General features: G+C 40.3%; 1 protein-coding gene across 5 annotated transcripts in view; it reads right to left on the bottom strand.

Moving 5' to 3' along the window:
* Positions 1 to 24,103, bottom strand: part of ksr2 (kinase suppressor of ras 2) — a 118,611-nt gene that overhangs the window by 17,256 nt on the left and 77,252 nt on the right. For 3 of the 5 annotated variants that reach the window (XM_085786271.1, XM_085786273.1, XM_085786269.1), the window contains 10 exons: positions 23,084 to 23,104; positions 22,673 to 22,782; positions 19,300 to 19,468; positions 18,702 to 18,743; positions 16,163 to 16,232; positions 11,837 to 11,885; positions 10,454 to 10,815; positions 4,808 to 4,904; positions 4,563 to 4,696; positions 688 to 822 (listed from right to left, as the gene is read on the bottom strand). In XM_085786271.1, coding sequence (XP_085642397.1) covers positions 688 to 822; positions 4,563 to 4,696; positions 4,808 to 4,904; positions 10,454 to 10,815; positions 11,837 to 11,885; positions 16,163 to 16,232; positions 18,702 to 18,743; positions 19,300 to 19,468; positions 22,673 to 22,782; positions 23,084 to 23,104 — 1,189 coding nt within the window. The remainder of the gene's footprint in view (positions 1 to 687; positions 823 to 4,562; positions 4,697 to 4,807; positions 4,905 to 10,453; positions 10,816 to 11,836; positions 11,886 to 16,162; positions 16,233 to 18,701; positions 18,744 to 19,299; positions 19,469 to 22,672; positions 22,783 to 23,083; positions 23,105 to 24,103) is intronic. The other 2 variants (XM_085786270.1, XM_085786272.1) reach the window with 1 other exon arrangement.

Genomic DNA, 24,103 nt, shown 5'->3' with positions numbered 1-24,103 from the left:
GCTAGCGGCTCTGCTCCGCCGTTCTAAAAATAGCTTGCACTGACAATTAAAGGTAACAAACCTACTGCTAAGACTATAAGGCAATGGGCCAATTTGCCAAAATGTTGAACTATCCCTTTAACTACTATAAACTATTTTAAACACGTGACTTATATTTAAAAAATCACTAAGGGAGAAATTAGCTTTAGGGACCAAAACAGGTTTTTTGTTCATGTTTAGAACCAGCCTCAAGTGGCCGTTAGAGGACCTGCAGCTTTTGGGACTTTTGTGTTTGCTTCGTTTTTTGGAGGCGCTTCAGAGTTATGGGATCATGCATCAAAATCAGATACAATTTCAAGCAATTAACTTTCAAAAATGTGCTAATCCTGTTCTTATCAAATGGTTATAGGTTGGACTTGTTAAATCTGAAGCAAAATTGTTGTGTAAAATATCACAGATTATTACAATATCTCAGTCTTTGTACAGTAAGCAGTGAGAATCTGTATCTATAATGAGATCTGAAAACCAGTTAATGAGGTCACCTCTTTGGCATGTAACATGGATTTTTTTTCACTGCTCTGTGAAAGTAAAAATTTTTTGAATTCACACACACACACACACACACACACACACACACACACACACACACACACACACACACACACACACACACACACACACATTTGCAAAAACGACTTTGTCACTCACCCAAAAGCAAAAACATCTGATTGTTTGGAGAAGGGAAGCTTGTCCTCCTCCGTGTCTGGAGAGAGCTGCTGGATGATTTCGGGGGCCAGGTGACACAGCCAGCCGTTGGGGATCCTCAGTTTATCTTCTCTCCGGCTGCAGGAAGAGAGAAAAAGTGTAGATGGAGGAGACTCGTCAGGGTTTATAGATCTGCTGAGATTATTGTCGTCACTGATGTTGGCTTTTCAGTTTCAGAAAAAGTGCAATAAAGCAAGTTCAAGGTAAGTTAATGCTGTATGAGCCACTGCTGAAGTCTTCTGCATTGTAGCAGTCAAGACATCATTAACTCACATTAATCCCCTGACTAATTAGAAATATCCATCCATGATCCTAATTTGTAAAGTAAAAATATATTTTGTTTTGGTCTCTTCTAATCTTTTACAATGTCATTTTTATAGTTTTTGCCACCTGTAGATAGGCTACAGCTGATACGTTGGATCCTATTGATTGCCTCATTGGTTAGAGCGATAAAGGATGATTTGTAGTCCTTGTTGAGGCACGACTTACAAAACGATCAACTTCAAAGAGTCAATAATGCAAAAATAAATATTTGAAAGCAAACTAATCCTAACCCAACAGGCCAGTTAGCTTAGCCTAGCCTAGCCTAGCTTAGCTTAGCACAAAGTCTGAAAACATTAACTACTGTATATCCATCCTTGTCCACCTCCACCTTCACAGTTTTATAAACAGCTTCACAAATAGAAACATGAGAATGAACTTGTTGGTTTTTTGTTTGTTTTTTTAACAGCATTTCTTGATAAACAGCAGGTGGGCACAGAGTGACTGCAGCCAGCCGTGTTGTCTCAGCAATGTTGCTAGGCAACCAACTAGGTTTTAACAAAATAAAAAATAAAAAACAACAACATGCTAATTACTGAGCTTTAGTGATGCTGACAGATGGGCGGATGTTTGACATTTGGACGGAGCCAGGCTTTCTCCTTCCTGGTTTTTTTGTTGTTGTTGTTTTTTTTACATCTTTATGCTAAGCTACGCTAATTACCTAATGCACAGAGGCGACAGTGGTTATTGATCTTAATCTGAATATTGTCAAGAAGGCAAATTTCAAAGGATGATGTGCAGGAATGATGAAAAAAGTGTCTTAACTTGTTCATGATTGGGCACGAGAGCTTAGATCTAATTCATAACAGCATGATTGTTACATTTTAGACTAATTTGGTGAAATGCTCCGCTGAGTGTATGTGAGAAAAATATATGACTGTTAATATGATCCTGCTGTGCCGCAGCCCTCTGCCTGTGGATGTTGTGGGTGTATTCAGACAGCTCGCTGCTACTGCTGCTGCTACTGCTGCTGCTGCCTCCAAAAAGCTTCTCCGTCTCCGTCAACCTCCTCCTGGAAGAGGTGGATCAAAGTCTTGGCATCATGAGGTCAATCTTGAGCGGATACAAAGTGTGATTACTGCTGTGTTCAGCCATGACATGGTAAATTACAGAAAATATACTCTATTTGTTTAGTGCGGCCAGCGAGAGCCAATTTATAGCGTTTTCCTCTCCTTCCTGTGATATTTCTGTTTGTAGCTACTCTTTGCACCGACCGGTGGCCACGGCTGAATGTCTCTCTGCTCGTTATTGACCTGGTTACTCGTCTCTCTTTCTTCCAACACCTCTCGCCAACACTGCTCATGTTCTTGAGTGTGCAGAAGTAGGAATTTCTTCCATGGCAACAGTAAAGATGGACAGAAGACTGAAACAGAGGCAGACCAGTTTTTTTTATAAACACCAGTTGAAGTTACAGTTACATGAGCACACTGGTGTAAATGAGGCATCTTAAACCTACTGTACACCTCACCAGTCAATGGTGCTATCTCTTTACCCATAATCCACTCTGTTTCCTATCGAAAACTGGGACGATGCCACGTAATTGCCTCCTGCTGCTCTTAAGAACAACAATAACGAGCAAAGGTGTGAAAAACTAATACATGGGTGGACCGTGTCGTAGATTATTTGCATTCTGCCTCGTGTCATCTGCCTTCAGCCTCTCTTTTCTACTCCCTGAGCTCACATAAAGTATTTTTAATACAGCAAAGTCCTGTTCTAATGTAAATGTTGTTTTTTTTCCATTTCTGTTGTAAGACAATGGGAAAAAGAAAAAGTTTGAACTTTGTTGGAAAAAATTCCCATACATACACACGCACACAGTTTCTTCCTCTGTTTCCAGTCTTTATGCTAAGCTATGCTAATTACCTGGCTCCAGATCCACACAGTACCTAATGTACAGATGTGTTTACAGAAATTAGAGGCTCATTATGAGAGACCCTAACCCTACAGTATGACAATGGAATAAAAATCCAGACAAACACTTTTCTACGAGAAGTAGCTGAGGTTTCGTCCAACAAATTGCTACAAGTGTCACAATACATGTTTTATAATAGATTCATGGAAAAAAAAAGGAAAAAAAAGTTGGTTAAATCACTGAAAAAAGCGACAAGCTGTCAACTTGTGCATGTTCGTGCAATATAATTAGAATTTTTTTCATCTACTAGCATCATGGTTATAACAATAAACAGACTGTTAAAAGGTTTTGCGCTGTAACAATAAACAATCACCCTCCCTCTCCTCCCCCACCACCTGTTCTTCCTCCAACCCACTCGCCAAGAGCTGCTCTCAGTCTTAACCTTAAAGGGCTTTCTGTATTATGAACTGGCACTACACAAACACTGCAGCGCTAAAGCTCTCGTGCCAGAAAGCCAAAACCAACAAAGACAGAGAACATTCACATGAGACGGTTATTGTTGGGAATGAATGGGTCGAACATAAGCCAGGAGACCAGGGTTCACATTCTGCTGTCTTATCATCTACAGTCTCTCTCCTTATCTTCATGTCCCAGTTTTCAGTCGCTGTTCGGTCAGGTAGAAGCACCAAATCTACTTGGGAAAGTTGCCTCAGTACAAAATGTCCAATCGACCAATGGTGTAACTTCATCACTCACTCAGTCAGTCTGTCAGAAACACTTGTATTTAAAGGGCTGGTCCAGCCAAAATATTAAAAACCGTATCAATCAGTATTGGTTTAATTATTTTTTTCTTCCACAAAGCAACAAAGCTCATCAAACTTGTGATAAAAATGGTCAAAGAATTTAATTACTGGCATCTTTTTTTTCATAAATACATATGGCAGTGATCAACAAATGGCGGCTCCAATCTGGCCCGTCACTGAATTCTGAAATTGTGAGGATCAAAAAAAAAAAATCTTCTCAGGGTCTCCGCAGAGCTTTGTCTATTCTGAGTTTGTAAGGTTTTCAAAATGATATTTGTGCATATTAAAATTTAAAAATCCCAATAACACATCCAACTGGATTATCAAAATTATGTATAAAGAAGAATACGAACAAAACTCTGCTGTTTATAAAAGTTTCTAACTGATCACTTTATTCTTCTGATGCGTCTGTGCAGACAGGGGTTGGAGTTGGAGTTGTCTTGGACACAAGCAGGCGCGGAGTTCAAGGTAAAAAGGTTGGAAATGGGAACCACTGGTTTCGGTGATAGGAGCCTGACTGACAAAGGCTAAAAAATGCCATTGTAAGAAAATTAAAATATCAAAACATTACATTTGAAAAACTAAATTATTTGGCCAAAATGTGAATTTCATTTAATTTTATTTGAATGTCCAGCCCCCGAGGTGTCTGTCGAGAAAACTTCTGGCCCTTCGACAAATGTAGTTTGTGACCCCTGACGTAGGTCATCCGCTCTATTATATTATAAATCCACTAAATTCAATAGTTCCTGCAGCAAATGTGGCAGTGCTGTTACACGGGGCCTTCGCTGCTCAGGCTGAACAACATGGCTCCTGCCTCTGACGCGTAGTTCAATAATAATTACCTGCCAGCCTGCAGAACCCCAGATATGGTGAAGAGTCCGAAGTCGGTGATGACGACTTTGCCGTTGTCGTAGAACACGTTCTTGGACTTCATGTCTTTGTGTAAGATCCCCTTAGCGTGGAGGTAGCCCATCCCCTGAGGACACACACACACACACACAGAAAGAAAGAGATGTGACTGTTCTGTAATATCAATTTGCAGCGCTGAGGTGTTCAGGAACAAGTCAGCGTTGAGTTGTTTTTTTACCTTGACCATCTCTTGTGCGATCTGCCGGGTCTTGTTAACGTCCAGCACGACCTTGGCGTCCCGCACCACAGAATAAAGTGTCCTGCCTTTACACAAGCTGAGAGGCAGAGGAGCGAGAGAAAGAAGAAGAAAAACCCCACAAAGATAAGAATTGTGCGATAATTTTCTCAACTTCAAAACATTTCAGAATAATCACACGAGGGCCTATTGAAAATTTCACAACATGACATTATCATTATTCTGCTCTATTGTACATCTGCGTAGTGGTTTCTCTCATTTTCCCCACTGTTGCCAAAGTAACAGGTGGTTATGGTGAGAAAATGTAATCCTACTGTGTGTGCAGCATCAAAATGAGCTTGAATGTTGCTTAAAGCTTTTTTTTCTTCCTCCTTCACTGTCTTTAATAAATTCAATTTGGGACATCCCATTCATATCTCTCTTCTTCGATCTTCTGTTTGTTTTGTTTTATTTGATTACAGCCCCTATTTTATTTTAAATCCTATTCATACAGTATGCATCTTGGTTTATATTGCCTGCTGTTTCTTTTTATATCTTGTCTTGAGGCATTTTTCTTGTGTGTGTGTGTCTTATGTAAAGCACATTGTTTGTTGTGTTGTTGTTGGAAGATGCTATGCAAATTAACTTCAGTGTATTTTTTTTTCTTGGTAATGTGGACATGTTGGAGGAATAACAGGAAGCTGTAACAACACAAATGACCTTTAAATCAGCTGCTTCTCTATAATAACACACAGGTAGAGGAACCCATTAGCATATTAGACCAGAAGAACTTACGACTGAGGCTTTTTAGATTTAGTTTGTATTTGCTAAATCAACTGTATTAGTGATTTATTTGCACTGGTGTTGCCATCCAATTTGTTGCCACTCTGGTGAGCGTTAGATAACGTAGCTGTCGGGAAACCTCTGTACACAGCTGTGTAGGGCTGTCAGTTGACGATTAATTGCCATGTAAATTATTGCAATTAACGATTTAATTCAGATTCTGATCATTTTATGCCACTATCATAGTATAAGCCTAAACGTAGTTATGGAGACAAAGAAGAGCCATTTATTGATGCTCATGTTAATGGATGCTCATCGAAATGCGGTTGTCAAATATTATAAATTAAGCGCCTTGTGGCGTTAATTCTGCACTCATGTGTCATTAAACCATGGAAGAAGAAGAAGAAGAAGGGGGCACAAGGTGATGATGTCATTAAAAGAGGACCAGTCAAACTTCAAATGGTGGAAAACAAAAAGATAGAGATGGAAAGATGACATTTCTGTTAGTTTCATCCAGCTGTTAATACAGATGAATGGAAACAATGTTAACGATTATGCAAAATAATTGCGATGAGGCAATTATGTAATAATTGTGACAGGCAATATGACGTAAACAAAACATTACAATGAAAGAACGCCTCTAAAGATTACAAATCGATTTTAGTGCAAGGAAAACTATCTGTAAGCTCCGCCCACTCATTCAATTCTTCAACCAATCACATGATCCCTAGTTGGCAACCTTCAGCCAATCACCTGTAAGCTGTCAAACTTTAAAAAGCCAGACCATCTCCAATGAGAAGTTTCCCTCGTGAACATGTCTCATCCCCAAACTCTCATTGGAACGACCTTCGGCCATCGTTTCCATGGCGATCCACTTCCTCTCGGGGTCTAATGCCAAAGGTTATCCCGTCCCTTCATAATAAATTGCACTTAATTTAAATTCTAATACTCTCTTGTCTCTTTTATTAGTCCTGATTATTACCAACAGATTCAGTGAGTGAACCTCCGGTGTGAGGGCGTCTGTTGCTAAAATACAGACACGCACGGTTTTCAGCGTTTCTGGCTTTTTGAACCATTTCTCGGCGCCTTTTATCTCCGTTCACCTAATCTAACCCGCTCATCCGTTAAAAACCTAAATGTGTTTTTTTTTTGTACGTTTTTTATTTGCCACTTTCATCCAAACCACCAGCGCAGCCCCGGAGTTCACAGGTGTGACGACTCCGGTGTCAGTGAGTTGGTGTTTGAGTTTGAGAAGCTGTTAGAGGATAAAATGTCATCATTCTCAGCCGAAACATGGGCCCAATAATACACAGGTGCTGGAGGAGGAGGAGGAGCGGGGGGGAGCTGTTACACTGCGGTTTCATGGAGGCGGTGTCGTATTTCTGGAGGGGTGCCATCACGACGGCGCGTTAATAGACAGCTCTACAACCACCCCCTGCCTCACACCTGAAGCCCTCAACCCTGACTGTGCCACGCAGGTGACCAACAAAGGACCCGGAGCCAACGGTTCATGCATATTCATCCCTAACAACTGCTTGACAGCAGCCGCATTTTTAGTAGCTCTCTCTCCCTCCCTCTGGGTCTTCTTCTCTTCTCGGCACAGAGCTGCAGTGGCTCATGTCTTCAGTGTCACGTCAGCTCAAACCTTTGCATAAAAGGCCGTTACCTCTGCGCCTCAGACGATCACACTGTGTGTATAAGCTACGCAGAAGAGTTTCATGAAGTCAACATGAGCCTTCTCACTGTGCACAAGATAATTATGGCGTCTACATGTGCGGGGATGCAGGAGAAGATGTGGTAATAGATGCAACAAAGCCCCCACGTTCTGCTTCTTTCTTCAACACTGGGACGTTGTTTTGTTTTTCGTACACTCCTGAATAATGAATATGAATGATGAGCTCATACAAACGGTATCGTGAGCATATGACATGCAGGGTCTCCACCTCTCAGGTTTTAACCATGGAGGAACCTGAAGGGAGAGAAAGAGGAGGAGGAGCAGGTATAATGTGAAAACTTTTCTCTCTCTCTCTCTCTCTCAGAAAGTCACAAAACCAAGAAAGTTGTGCATCAGGCATATTCGGTAGGTAGTAGGTTAAGAAAAGATTAGTTTGGGAGGTGGAGGGGTGGGGACAAATGCATTTAAAACTTGAAATGTTCAAGTTTAAAGTCGTAAATTTATTAGGAAAACACAACTGTTATTCTCTGGTATTCAGATTTTGCAAGTTCAGGAAAGACAGAACATCTCTACAGTTTGCAAAGTCGGAAGAACTCGGGCACCATAATGATCTGGTGATATTTCTTTAATCGAACTGATAACTAGAGTCTGAGATCTTCCATTGAAGGCATCGTGCAAAACAATCCACGTCTGTCCAACCGAACAAAGTGTAGATGTGTTTCCTCCCTTGTTTGTTTTTTGCTTGCAAATTTGTGACTTTAACTATAAAAATTTTAAGGTTTTAGATTAAATTTACCTCCTTCTCTCGTAATGTTGATTACATAATGCTGCCTGTACATACACACATGCTAGCTAGCTACGACAGCAGCTCATACAGCATTTATGTGCAGCATTCAGCATATAACAGTCAAAAGAGCAGCAGCACGTCTTTTGTTCACAGCGTGAGGCTTTTGAATTTGAGAGTCTGACTTCATTATATTCATGAACTCTCACCTGGTGCATGGTTTTTTCCCCTCCCTTTACATAAATTAAAACACTTAGACCACTGACTGATGCAGAGAAATGTACAAATTGGGACATCACCATGTCCTTGGGGACACTTATTGCCCCTTCCCCCCCGTCGATGTTCACGTGCATGAATAAAAACCCATGAATGGACCCTCAGACGACTTGGTGCTTTGTGTCCTGGGCAAAAATCAATCCAGTCACTTTTGAGAAACGCAATAACCAAGGGGGGAAAAAAAAGAAACAATCAATATTTATTATTTCCACTTAAAGCAGCATTAAAACCCTCATCCTTCATGAACCAACGAGCCTAATGGCAATCGCATGTTTTACTTTTACCTTCTTCTTGTACGACTAACTGTGTGACACAAGACACTCGGAGCACTGGTGGATAACAAAGCCACCTGTTGCACTGACATTTGCGACTATTTTCATCAATCAACAGGAAGGGTTTCTGAGAAGCCGCCAGCTCCCCTGCACGCACAATTTCATCTGGCATCAGCTGCAATCAGCCGCCCCAATCAATCAGTCAATCATTCAGTCAATCACTTATTTAAAACGTATTTACCACCACTGTGAATGTGATGGGAGCAGAGTACATCGACTTTGTTTCCTGACGCGTTTGAACGCAGAAATCCCTCTGTCTGTCTTTCTTTCTTTTCTTTTCTTTTCTGTCTTATTAGATAATAGTTAATTTATTCAAATATAAATAAAGAAATGGGAGGAAACAAAAGCGTAAATTATTATTTTACTGAGTCTCCTCTCTTTGTTTGCAGCCTGTGTAGATGACAGCGTGAGAGCGGGAAAATATCCGAACAATTTCCTGTTTGAACATTATTACTGTAGAGCTGCGCCAATTAATTAAACAAGAGTGTACTCCTTGTGATGGTCTTTAACAGCAACGCAGCCTCGACTTCCTTGTTACAACTGAGACAAAAAATAAATAAATAAATACAAATCTGAGCACTAATCCATGAAATAATTAAAGTTGTTCATGCAAGTTTGCACCCAACGACCCTCATATACACATACAGTAGGCTGCAGTCACAGCAGATACAATACTGCTGTGAGTTGTGGGTGGTTCATCCATTCAGCAGCAGCAGCAGCAGCAGCTTGTTCTAATCATAACCTGTGCATGCTTCATTGTCAGCCACTCTACTACACTCATTTTCCCAGATGGGGGGTTGGGGGGGATGGGGATGGGGATGGGGATGGGGATGGGGATGGGGATGGAGGTGGAGGTGGAGGGAGATAAGGCACAGATCTGTGGTGGATTTAAAACGACTCCCAGGGGACGAGAGCAGTTCTTTCAGGAGGCGATAGTGGTCAAGAAGAAATAAATGAGGGTCATCAAACATATATTTTATCTCTCTTATTACCTATCTGGAAATATTAAATTGTTAATAGTAGTGTAGGTTTCATGCTTTCAATATACAGTGGGGAAAATAAGTATTTGATCGCCTGCTGATTTTTGTCTTTATTTCACTTGATCAAATTGTACATTCATTTACAAACTTTATATGATGATATGATGTTTTGTTGATATTCTGTCTCTCTCTGTCCATTTCTTTGTGGGGGAGCAAACTTACAAAACCAGCAGGGGATCAAATACTTATTTTCCACACTGCATATGCATAATCTTCTTCACGGTTCATGGTATTGCTGTGTATAGTGATGTTACAGTTCCGTTTAAACTATTTTCAGTCTTTACATACAATATAAAAACATCCAAGTCAATCCAACTATCAAATTTATTGATAAATTACTATATTATTATGTGTGTTAATATGATATTCCCTCATTATCTCCTAATGAAAGTTTTGAAATTCATTAGCGTTCACATTCACATTTAGTCTTTTTTTTTATTATTGTCAATAATGCTTCACATTTAGTCATTTTCATATTCGCCTTTATTGAACCTTTATATTATTGCTGCTCTTGGGTTTTTACCAAACCACATAAGCAGCTTTTGAGAAGATTGACAAGTCTTTGATTGGCCACTCTTGCACAATGGGTGCGATCAATTAATATTGAAGTATTTAAGTATTAAATCTTTTCACAGTGTTTTTTAATGTATTTTATTCTAATGTCAAACCAACACTAAAACACAATGGACTGGAAGACTAGGGGACAACACTGGCAGCTGTACAGCGTCCTCACATCTCAACATCTGTATGTATCTTTACCTGGTGATAATGGCCAGATGTGGCGGACTCATGCAGGCGCCCATGAACAGCACCACGTTCTCGTGGCGCGTGTTGCGGTAGGCCATCACCTCGCGCTTGAAGGCCTTGAGCTGGTCCTCGTTGTCGCGCTCGATGTCGATCAGGCGGATGGCGACCTCGCCGTGCCAGCGCCCGTGGAACACCTTGCCGAAGCGCCCCTTGCCGATCATCTCGCCGATCTCCAGCTGCTCGAACGGGATGTCCCACTCCTGCAGGAAGATGCTGGTCTGGCTGGCCTTGCGCGGGAAGTTGCGAGCCGACAGGAGCGACAGGTTCATCTCCTCGAACTCGTCGCCGGAGTCCTCGTCGTTGCCCTCCTCGTTCTGTGTTTCGGGGTCATACAGGAAGTGTGTGACTGGCTGCAACGCCTCCATTTCAGATTTTACACAGATTTACTCAACTGTGGTGATTAAAAATACTCTTATACAACACAAAGAGGTGTTGTCACAATATTCTACCAAGATGTCAAATTCTCATTTACCATTCAGCGGCTTGGGGACGATAATCTGCTTAAACCTCCTCCGAACTCAATGAAGTGGGAGTTTCAGTAAGAGGAGCTCTTCGTGTAGTGCACATAGTTGTTTATCTGACACAGTAATGCCTTGTTGGTGCTGTGTTACTCTTTCATATCGCAAAATATATATATGTATATAACATTTACATGACCTCAAATGTTGCAGATAGATTGTATATGCACCATAAATTAATGTATTTAATGCTCGCAAATACAGATGTAGTCAAACTGTTAATGAGATATATCTACAAAATAAAATATATACTCAATATTGTGCATTGGAAACACTCAGTGCAGCTTAAGCCATTGCTAACAATAGTCCTTTGAGGAGGGAAAGCAGTCAGGGGGGAGAAACCGTCTGATTTATTGTGATTTGATTTTAAATATTATGCATCCCAGAACTGAAAATGACCTGTTCAAATTCAGATGCCTGGTGCTGGATTATTATTCGAGGCAATATGCATCACATTTTCTCAGAATGCATCATTGTTACAGGAACAGCGATGACCTGATCTGTGAAAAGCTGCGTCTTTTTTTTTTTTTTCATTCCCCTTTCTTCTTGCCGCGTTTGACGCATAACTTTTACCTGCAGGGCTCCTCGGAGAGAGCCGAGCCAAATTATGGTAAATGAGAGAACAATGCAAATGACTGTGACAAGTGGCGGCAAAAGCTATTTTGTCTTCATTCAGATTCCCGAGTAATTTCACGCTGACAAAAATGTGGAGAAGTAGAAAAAGAAAAAAGAAAAAAAAAAAACTTGGTGTATTAAAAAAAACAAACCACAAAACAATGTTGACAAAAGCATCAGTCAGATCAACAGAGGGACTCACGTCTGATGTGGGTTCAACTTCGATTTGCAGTAAAGGGTTGCTCTCGTTCCTGAAAGACAGAGTGGAATAAACGACAGAAATCCGTCTGTTAGAAAACAATGCAGATAAAGCAGATTTCTCTTCACACAGAACTGAAAAGCCTACACCTTTCTTTTTGTTCTTAATTTGTTTGCTCCATTGATCAGGTGTTTTTGATTCTTTATATCCCTAATAAAGTGTGAATGATCCATTTTTGATCTCCAGCATACCAATAACAGTGTTGCAGTGATGACTGATGCCTTCAGAGAGAGAGAGAGGTTCATTCAGCACAACTGAAACCTGAGATATTTGGACAGTTTCTTTCACAGGGAAACAACCTAACAATGTTAAGGATGTACGACACAGATAATTATGGGCCAATAATTATCAGCCAAAAAACGCAGATAAATCAGATTATGACATTTCTTGCCATTACTTGAGCCAATTATAATCAGCCAACATTGCCTTGTTTTGCCCATTTTCAGTCCGTTTGCCCCCTGAGTTGATCTGAAACAATAACAAATGTTGATTTTTGAAGAGTCATAACTCCTGTTTTTGTTGTGTTTACAGTTGTGATGTCGGTTATATTATTGTGCTCATTCAGAGGCAGAGCTATAATGTTGAATTCATCTTTACTCACTACACATCTTAGCCTTTCATACAGTAACCTCAGGTGTGGAAATAAACCATAATGTTATCAGTTATAGGAGAAGCAGGAAGTTATTAGTTATATCGGTATTAAAGAGTTATTGTTAAATCCCTAATAAAGTTAAAATCATGAAACTTTTTAGCCGCATCAATTCAGTGAACACAGAAGTTTTATTATAAAAGACGTCCTGAAGCGGTTCCACACAGTTCAGCAAGATGACGTGTTTCCGGTTAAAGAAAAACGTGCAACTAGCGAGGAACATGCCACGGGTATTGATTGGTAGCAAATCGTGTTGAATGAACATCCTGTAGGATCGTCTGCTGCTGTGGAGGACTGTTCAACTGCACTTGACGGGCGGAGACGAAACAGAGAGAAAACGATGAAAACTGTTTTGGACTGAGACCGTGCAGACTGTTGGAGCCTGGAGCTGAAAGTAGCAGTTCAGAGGTTGTCACGGTGACTGGCAGGATTTATTTATTTTAGGAGAGGGGATGTAAAATTTCAAGAAACACTTTCATTTGGACCCAAATATTAGGACGGCCCCCGAGTGCAGGATGAGTCATCAAACGTCTGAAATCATTACAAAGAAAAAGAAAATACATAGATTTTGATGTATTAAAAAAAAAAGACTCTTATAATATTTTTCTGACATAAATTTGGCAAATATCAACAGATAAATGAACAATTGACATGTGGATACAGGATTAAAGCTGGGGAGATACATCTTTCATTTCACAGTGTCTTTAAAAATGAGATTTGTCAGGTTTTAGTGTAGCTACACCGATAGCTCCACCATCCAGCCTTTATCTGTTGAGACACTGTTTTTACATTTTATTAATCATATTTAATCTCGTTTGAAACCATTCGACATGTCCTTGGGTAATATTTCCACTCAACCAGGCCCATGGTTGTTTGACTCTCTCTAAAGAATATTTTCAAATGACACGAGGAAATAATTACCAGGCCACAGGCTTTTTATGCTGCTCATCACCTGCAGCGGCCACAGGTTGCACTTTGTATTGACACCGTTTGACAGATGAACGAATAAAGTGTGAAAAGGATGAAATGGAAGAAAGGGCACTCCTAATTACTGCAAGCATTTCCAACCTTTTTTTCTTTCTTTCTTTTATTATTTCACGTTTTTTTTTTCTTTTTCTTCCCGCTAATGAACTTTGAAGTGCATTTGCGCCCTTGGTTCCTATTAATTTCTGACCCTGGTGTGTTCACTGACACCTGCACCATGGGAACCGAAAACCAATGGCGGTCTTCCACCGCTCTTCCACCCATCCTCCTCCCCCGTCCACATAACTGGCTGCGTAACATCAGCGCGTAACCTCTGAGAAACCTTTCTGTGTGGTATATTAAACACTGGTTTCCGCAAAAAGCAATCCTGCAAAAACCCTGGGCAAAGACCACAGGTGAAGCGGCACATAAAATAATGTGTGATTCCTGTGGCGCCGAGAGGGCCCCCTGTACTATACTATATATGTTCGATCTCTGCTCTAATGAGTGGATCCTGCCGGGTGTTGGGGTCTGAGACAGGAACCTCATTAACCCTGGGATGAGGCCATTAAGGCCGGAGAAAATCTGCCAGCTGCCACTTGCAAGAGCATACAGAGATGTGGGAAAGGAGGGACAATAGCATTAATTAAATCAGAAGACGATGGGTTTCATAACCGCCGTCGAGTATTCTCGCTTGTCGAAAGGCAAAAGAAAAGAAAAAGAGAGAGAGAAAGAGAAATGGTGGAATAGTAAAACTGTCCATTTTACAGAAACGGTAATGAGAAGATGTCAAAGAGTGAAAGGTTTTAGATGTGTTTTTTTTAATGGATGTTCTCACACATTTTAAAAGGAGGATTTTCTCGATCTCTTGATCCAGCTACATGGATTCAACTCTCGCTCTTCAGAAGTTACTGAAAGTTTGACCTAAAACTGATTGTGTAATAAGATGAGCAACAGTGTTTCTGTGATGTTTATTCATCTTAGGTTGATGCCATCTCATCCAGAAGTTTCATGGAGAAACTATACAAAGCATCACTATGAATATCCGAAATAAAAATCTTAGCTGTTTCCAAGACTTGTAAAGAAAAAAATGTTTCCTAGATAATTAGTGACCAGAGAAAATGAGGTACTGTCAATCTTTACCTTAACAACCATTGAAAATCAGTAAGTTCACAGTCTTTAAAGTCCGAATACCAGTGATTTCAAAGTCATAAATGATTCTGTTGTTTTTAATTATTCCTTTTAATTTGCTTTTTATTCTTTAAGCCAATTAATCAAACAGTTTGGAGACACTTTGGAGTCGACACCATGTGATTTTTCATTTTCACCATTGATTTGGAAACCGTCTGATAGATGTTTTTTATTTGGTTTTTGATCTTTATAGAAAGGCTACAACACGATGCTGAGTCAGTTTTCTGGCTAAACAAGGCTTTGTATCTGCTGCTGATGAGAAAATAGTAATTTTGATTAAGTTTAAATCAAATATTATGATGCTAGCAAGTAACAAAGTGGTATCCAATGACTGTTAAAGCCACACTGAAGTAAAAAAAATAGTTGTTTGGTTTAGAAACAAAGAAAATCTGGGTTTTATCCATTTGGTTTCAGAAAATATTCCCAATATAGATTAATATAAAGGTCAGTTACATCACTAAGAAACTGACCATGTTGTCATCACTTTAACTGCAGCTCATTCACAATCAGTTTGTCCACAGCAGCTCCTTCGTTTTGCGTTTGTCAATGTAGAAATATAATCTGAACACAAAGAGAACAATCTCTGTCTCGTAATGATTATTATGGTAATGAACGGCCCATTCAAACACAAATTGAGCCCACTGTGATGTGATGTATGTTTACCCGTCTATTTTGTTGTCATATTTTCTTTCTTTCCGATTCTTATTATTATTATTTCCGGACAGTTGCTTTACATTCTTTATCTCAAAGCTGGCAGCTGCTAACGGCGCGGTGGCGTGAAGATATCAAACAGCTTATTTTACATTTAAATACATCAGAGCCCCCGTGTCCTATACCTTTGTTTAGAAACTCTGAACCACCAGATTTTTTTTCTCTCTCTTTCTCTTCCTTTGTCAATCCTGCGCTGATATTTTGAAAATAAAATTAACGGTGGCTATTATCTGCTATTGATTAATCCATTAAAATCCGGTCCGGGCGGGCAGGGTCCATATTTCATCACAATTGACCATCCACTCGTAGAACGAGGTTCTTCTCTTTGCCCCGTTCCTCGTGATAGATTGAGATCCTAATCTAATTAACATCTGGGTCGAAAGGCATCTCATCATTCCTCCTCCTCTTCCGGCTGTTTTCCCCCGTGACCACTGGCTTCCTCAAAGAGCCAGTGGAAATCCAGTTGGCATCCCAAGTGTAGCATGAACTAAAGGTCATGCTAACATCAGTCTCCGAGTGCTCGTCACGTCGGCCCTCGCATTGAAATTGTCACCCAAATATCCGTGCTCCAATAAATTTGACTCGGCCCCTGACCAGCGGCCACAGAGGGAAAGAGAGAAGGAAAGAGAAAGAGGAGGAGGAGGAGGAGGAGGATGAAGAGGGCATTTCCTCGTTTCTTTAAATGTGGCCATGTGGGGTTTTTTTTTATTATTATTATAATTATTGAACTCGTAGTGTAATAAGTTTCAACTCACCCTGGTTCAGACAGGACAGGGTGCAGGATGACCTGCGGCGCTCTGCTGGGAGGAGTCTCCGGAGCAACATCTGGGAAAAAAAAACATCAGGCACAAACCAAACACAGCAGATTATAAACTAATCTGTAAAAACATTTTTACACACGTGTTGGGATTCAAGGAACTTGAGGTGATGGTCTACATATATTGGAAAATCTGATCGTGAACTTTGAAAGTACAGTAGAGCAATGAAAATGGTATGACATGGATAAATTTATCTTCACTTTGAGACTAAATTTTATAATTATATATTTACATTATCATTACCTAACTGCTGTTTCTTGGAAACTGGAGCCAATTAACACTCAGGACTTAATTTTCCTTTATCAGAAACCCAATTCTGGTCAAATGTAGCTACTTTCGTTTCCAAGGTTTTCACCATGTTTCACCGTGTTTGGTGATTTGATAATTGAATCAACATTAATTTGTCCTATTCAAAGGAAAGTAATCAATTCCCACAGAGTGTCAGGACTAAGTTCTTTGTGTTTTGGTTGTGGAGGTTTTGTCAGGCATTAAAATCCACCATACATACATTGATACTTATGTGAATTCAACACTTGTTTTTCTTATGGTGCAAAAGACACGTTGACATTCTCAGCAAAAGCATATTTTCTTTTTTTTGTGTGTATATAAATCAGTGTAGAAGAAGTCCCCACGGTGGTGGCAGACTCTGTGGAGTGGAGAGATAATGTGTTATCACGGCGCTGCGCCCTCACAGAGCGTCTTTTAGTCAGTAAGTGAAATACATTTAATTTGATCACCGTGACGGGGCGTTCAGCATATGCTGCGTGTCACATTGTGGAGGAAGAGGAGGCTGAATTCACTTGAATGCTCCGCTCTGCAAACAACCTCCTGTTCAAACATGAAAGATGGGAGTAAGGTCAGCTCTTGTGTTGTGTTGTGTTGTGTTGTGTTGTGCATCCACCTCTGAAAGACATCAGAGGAATTTCGCGGTGCACGCGCTTAACCGCCTCTTGTTGGCACATCCCGACAAATATGTGACACAAAGTGTGGGAGCCGCAAAAAGAAAAAAAACCCATTCCCTTTGTGGCACGGTGCATTAGTGGCTGGCACCGTCGCCTCACAGCAAGGAGGACCCACTGGTTCTGCTTTGTGTGTGTGGAGCCTGCATGGATGTTTGCATGGATTTACTCCAAAGACCATTGAGCGAGCCAGCCAGGAGGGACTGCAGGCTCCCAATCATCCAGTGTGTGTGTGAATTCGAGCCAGCTGTGCAACGTCTGCTACACAACTCTTTTTTTTTCTTTCTTTTATAACAGGTTATAGGCTGCTTTCCGTCAAAAAATTTGAGCTGGGTAATATTCTCCGGTCCAATGTGACAACAGAAACAAACACCGAAGCCCCATGGAGATATGGTTTTATTTCATTTTCTAAACAACTAGAGCCGGCATTTACTGTAAATTGAATTTGACTTGAACGCAGCATTCGCTCCACTTGCTGATGATGTAATGCAGGTGAAAAACAAACGAACAACAGTGGGTTTGGACTACGATAATCACAACGGGGGGGTTGGTGACGCTGCTGCACATTCATGAACTCATGATGACTACCTGCCTCCCTCAGATCTCAATTATATTTTTTTGTCATCCTTTTCCTTCACACCACTCCAGGTTGTAATAACCTGCCAAATGAGCAAAGACTGGTACAAAAAAAGGGGGAAAAAAAGAGTCCCGGCACTGGCAGAAATCATTAGGGAAGCCCCTAAATGAGAAAAGCAATGAGTGGGTGTTGCAGCCAGGAGTCTTAAATCAGGCGAAGATGAGCAACATCAAAAGAACCGTCCTCCTCTAAAGGCTCAAATTAGGGTCACAACCTGGGTGGTGGTGGTGGTGGACGAGCCCACATCCCACCCTCCCCTCCCCTCCCCCAACCATCTTCCATCTTTAAGATCTACTGTTGTGGAGACAAAAGGTAATGAAAGCAAGTGCCCTCTGATTGGACACTGCTTTGTCATCGTCGGGTGGAGAAACGAGGTAAAAATTCACACATGTAACTTCGGTGTCACATACTATCTCTGGGCAACAAATTGAATCGAAGGCAACTGGACTTATTGTATCGTATTTGTCTAGGAAGACTCGTTGCAAACTGATGAATCCCCTTGGATAAGATGCGAAACGTCTTCCTAGACAAATACAAGTCCAGTTAAATTTGATTGAATTTGTTGCCCATGAGATAATGATGACCTGGATGAATGAGAATATCCATAGACTTCAGTGTCACATGTTTTAGAGACAGTTTTCTCTTCACCAGCTCACCACTGATATGTGTTGTTTTTCTTTCACCTCTATGCAATTGAACGTCTCACACAGATTTATTTTACCGGTTGATTTACAGCTACAAACTCTGGCATCATTTGTGAGGATCGCTTTACAAGCTCAAAATCTTTTTGACCCTAATTTGAGCCCCATTCTTCTCCCTATTCATTCCTCGTTGCCGGGGCATTATGGGTAGGCGTAATGATCAATTATGAGCTACTTACCTGGGAAGATGAACTGTTGTTTGTATTTGAAATAACTGGAGGCTGCAGGGAGGGAGACAAAAGCTGGAGTTAGATGTCTCGCCAATCTAATGTGTGTTTTGTTTATACTCAAATTACCTCACGGAGAGATTTATGAGACACGGCACTGCTTCAAAACACAAATTTAAAGTTCATTTTCTCAATATCTTTTGATTGTTTCGAATTGATTTACAGCGTTTCAGCAGAATCGTGACATGGTGTTGGCGCGAATGCAATATTGTTTTGATGTCAAAACACTGTGGGCAACTCAGAGATGCCATTAATGTGAATATAAGCTGAGTTTTAGGAGCATTTTGTTTCATAAACTGAAAAGCTAAAGCTAAATGGGTTACTGCTATGTCTATAGGAATGGCTATCAGTCAGCTAACAACAACATTTCAGCAACCTTTGTGTGGATTATCATGAGACATTTATGCCTCACGATGTTGTTAATACTAAACAGCTTCAACTAAAATGAGGATTTTGTGCCCCTAAGTGCTAAATTACGACATTAAACCTAATAAACATGGCACTTGCTGAGCTGTAAACTGGCTAGTCAAAGATACGGATTGACCGATACCTGTCAAGTTGAACTGTTTCTGCTGCCGTGCCGACTGCGGGGAGGGGTGTAGTGGCGAGGGGGGCGTGGCGCTGCTGGGCAGGGGCGGAGCCGGAGAGGACGGGGTGGAGGAGGTGGTGGACGAGGGGTTGCTGCTGGAGTCTGGCTGGTACGGGACCGGGATGTGATCCTGGAGAGGAGGCGAGAGGAGAGGAGAGCAGGTCAAGTTTTACGTCTGTTAAATCACAAAACAAACAAAAGAAACCAAAAAAAAAAAACGTTTACTGTACTTTATTGTTAGCCTCTCACTTATTCATGCCACCAAATTTCTAGATTGATTTTCTACCTTCCAGGCAGCACTTGGTTTTCATTAATTTAATTTTGCAAAGACTTGAAAACTTCCCTGACAGAGGTAATCCATCACAATGAGCAATATGCTGCCGTAGTTATGTTATTATTGTGTAGGGCTGCAGGTGAAAACAGGAAGCACTGTCAAAAAAAACATCCACAGTGGTGCATTCAAAGATTCTCCAACATGCAGGAAAATAAAGTTAACGAAAATGTAATCAAAAGAACTACTTTACATTCATACTTTCATCACATTTGTGCGTATTTCACTCAATCAGCCGTTCACTTGAACGGATCCCGATCTTGCCAAGAAGACCCCGGGTAGTAATCAAGTTTTAGCAGCAAGAAATGTTAAACAGTTTCCTCTCTGGGATGCGTTTGCCATCTGCACTTCCTGCATTAATTTCATCAATGGCAACATCGGCTACTGTCGGTGAAGTCAAGGCCCAGTTCAGGTTCTCAGAAAAACCTGATCTGAACTGTTCAGTTCATGTAACTTCTGCAAAAACATTTCTTTGTTTAGATCTATGTCTAGACTCCATGCACTATTAAACATAAAAAGATTTAATAATGGAGTCTGTCTGTGCACCGCTTTTCAGTAATAACTCCAAAATAATCACTTTTTTTTTGCCCTGGTTGCACTGACTCTGAGCTGAAAAGCACTTTATTAATTACAAAAACTTGGTGTGGAAAAAAAAATAAAAAGTCCGACTTTAAAATCTCAGATGTCAGAGCATCCTTGAATGCACCAGCACTTAAAGGTTTTCGGAACCTGCTCCGGCATTTAACTGTAACGTGATGATAACGTACAGTAACTTGACAAAACATAAAGACGGTAAACGCTTCAGGTTTGATGGATGATGCTCTGCAAGCAAGTTTTAAAGCTTGTGCGCTAGTTGACTTTTTGGAGCCCACTGGAGTGAAGGGAAATCGATGGGACGCCTGCGAGGTGGGAAATCAATCTAAAGATTCAGGGGTATGGTTTGAAAAATGGTCTGAAATGATGCAAAAAGTGGATGCAATTTTGTAATGAATGAGGTAAAAAAAAGAAAGAAAAAGAAACACACTGGTGCACAACCGACTCCACAGTCAAACTTATGAGCTCAAATAAAATAAAAAAAGAGACTTCAGGTTGAGAGGATGACTTCATGTTCTGTTTAAACAATCAGGATTTAAACCACGATCTCAGCGGTGAGTGACTGTGTGGACTCATGAGTGGAGCCGGTTTTATCTCATTCATTACAAAAAATCCTCCCTGTATCTTTTCTTTTCTACTTGCTTAATGCGTGTTACCCCTCTCGTCTGTGTATCAGCGGGGGGGCGGGGGGGTTCAGCGAGAGACTGTACCTTAACTTAAGTAAAGTGTCCCAGTTATAGGAAAAAGAAAAAAGAAAAACCTCACCTCAGATACTTTTAAATCTACTTTTTAATAACCGCTGAAGCAGACTCTTCAGTTTTAGGTTCATTGAAGTTAGATCAAAATGCAGCATTAGAAGCTGCTATCACCCCTGCTGCCGTGATTGACAGCTTGGCGCGCGCACACACACACACACACACACACACACACACACAAACTACACAGCAAGAGGTAAGAGACAGAAGTCAATGAGTTCTGTGAGTGTTAAAACTTAACTGACTGATAAAAGCAGAAGTAAAACAGGATTATATATCCGCTCTATGTATCATATTTGATCGTTTAAATATGAATATAATCAAATCATGCTATCACGACCCGTCTTTATCAGGGCATTATAAAGTAGAGCTAGTCGATTAATCCTATTTTCATCATAATCGCAATATAAAGATTCAGGATAAACACATCGCAAAGGGTTGCCTAAAATACAATGAGTAAGGAGAGCAGTCAGGAGAGGGTTAAATTAACTTTCTGTTTAATTGATTGATTATTTATTTGCAAGTTGTTCTATAAAAGTATGCGCAAAATATTTTTGTCTATTAATGTATTCATTGTAGCAGAGCACCTATTAAAACATAAAGACACTGTAGTTAATATGCACATTTAAATATTTGCTTATTTATTGCAAGTCATCGCAATATTGAACACTGCACATTGCACATTTTGCTAATATCGTGCAGGCCGATTATAAAGTCACTCATGTTGTTGGCATGACTCCACTAGCTCCTCTTTTTGTGTGTGTGTTTCTTCTGTTTGGCTCAGGTTAGCTACCGTGTTTTCAAGCCGTAAAAGTATGGAGGCGCTTTCCAGTCCACTCTCATTGGCTGTTGCCTGTGTTTTCCGTCGAGAGGCAACCCAATGTCAAAACGTTACGATTGGAATGTCACGGAGGCTTCAACTTGATGGGGATCAATAAAATAATACGACTTTTGACATTATAATTTGCGACAAGCCTCGGATCAGGCCGCAGTCAACAGGGTAACTTTGATCCATGACCCTTACATAACCTTAACCTACATTTATCACCGTAACCATGATGGCAAATGGCTTCTAGGCTTAAGTGGTTCCTTATGCTGATGGTGACTAATCAAGTTGTTATTGTATCTAAACCAAACCAAACCAAGCTTAATAGTTTATGTTAAAGACAATATTATACGTCCTGCTTCTCCTGAGACGTTGTGTTAACGTGGTGTCAGGTTGTATTAATGTACATTTGCTCCATAATCAGAGACATTAACAACAAAACCTCTCATTATCCGTTACCAGCATCAACACAAAGTCGTCACACTGACAGATCCACGTTGCTTCACTTTCTCCCCTCACAAACACACATTTCCGTCTCTGTATTGTTACCAGCAAACTTTTTTCTTTTTTTTCCTTCCTTCCTCTGGAAAGCAGCAGAAATTGTTAGGTACAAAAAAAATATTCATTGTATGAACACAAATCCATCTGTGTAAACATCAATACTGCAGAAGATATTTTCGTACGGTTTCCTGATCCCCGAGGGAAAAAGACTGGATGACTCATAACTATTTTCCACCCCCCACTTCCAACCCCCCAAAATGGCAGGAATGTGATATGTAGGACAGGTTACGAACAAATTATAATACTGTTGTTTGTTTTTACGCTCACCTTGTTGATTTTGTTGGTTTTGGGGAGCGTCTGACTGATGTGCAGGTCTGTGTACCTGAGCGGGTTGTTGATGTCACATGGCACTGATTCAGTCCGTACCAGACGAGCGACTACACGGAAGAAGCCAAAGAGGGAACAATGAAGCAGTGTGGGAGACTGAAATTAAACAATGCTCACCTCACCTCACAGCTTTAGTGAAATTAGAGAAGAAGAAAAAAAAAAACTTCCTATCAGGACGTGCTTTTAATGTAAAAAGAACAAAATGCCCTTTCTTGAACACCAACCATTTGTTATCACACACTGACACTTTGTTAAGGAAAAAAAACTTTCCTTAAGCAAACTATGTCATTAAGAAATTGTCGCTCTTGCTTACTAAAGTCGAACAGGAGAAGTCTAATTAGTTTTCTTTACCTTGAGTCGTTCCTTGGTGATCTTATTAAGAGCAGAGAGAGGGAGAGAAGAGGGAGAGAGAGGACAAAAGAATCTGAAGTGTGATAGCAGATAATGGGAATTTTTTCAGTGCTGTCTCTGTCAGTACAAACAGTGCATGACGTAATCACATTTGTCAAACCTTAAGTGGTTTAATTAATCAGCAGATAACTTTTTCTGTTGTTTTTTTATCTGCTTAAACCAAGAGAGGTTATTTCGCTTAAAAAAAAAAAAACTTGAGTAGCCTGGTAGAATATATGAATAATCATGAAGGCAGGAAGCAGCTGGGTCCAAAACCTACGGTAAATACCTAGTTGTGGTCCAAATCCACTGATTAAAAATCAATGTAGACATGTGGATGTTGATTTTAGATTTTAGTTTGAGTTTTCCACTACTAATCTACCATTTAAATACAGGTTGCCCATATTTATTTATTTCATGTATGTGTCAATTATGTGATTTAACCCACTGTCAAGTGGTGTAACCGGTATTTTATCATAAGAATCTGAAAAGAAATCTGTACTCAAATGTGGAATAAAAGAAATTCACGTTTGCTATGCAACTCTATGCTCCTTGACAAATTTTTATATAATTTGTCACACATTATTTAGAAAAAATCTGTGTTTTTCTGATATTTTCAGGGGCATTTGGTCTTATTTTATTTTATTTAGCCTTTATTTAACCAGGTAAAAGACCCGTTGAGATCTCATTTTCAAGGGTGACCTGGCCAAGAGGGCAGCAGCACACGTCGTCAACATTATAAAATACAAAATACATGACAATATTACATTATAATAAATAGGGCCATGTTACAGTAGAGGTTAAAACAAAAAGTGCAGGGAGCAAGGAGGTCAAGGTGACAAGGTTGGTCAGCAAAGGCACCGCTCAAATGATTTTTGTTGTCGGACCTTTAAGAAGTGACGAAATACACCAAGTCTTAATGGTTCGAATGCCGTTTCAAATGACATAAAACCAACATGAATACAAAATGTGCATTTTTAA

The sequence above is a fragment of the Trachurus japonicus genome, chromosome 9 (genome assembly GCF_045865225.1).
Source record: "Trachurus japonicus isolate A0001 chromosome 9, Traja_1.0".
Taxonomy (NCBI): domain Eukaryota; kingdom Metazoa; phylum Chordata; class Actinopteri; order Carangiformes; family Carangidae; genus Trachurus; species Trachurus japonicus.
Note: the sequence above shows the minus strand (reverse complement) of the source record. Positions and strands in the feature narration are given on the sequence as shown.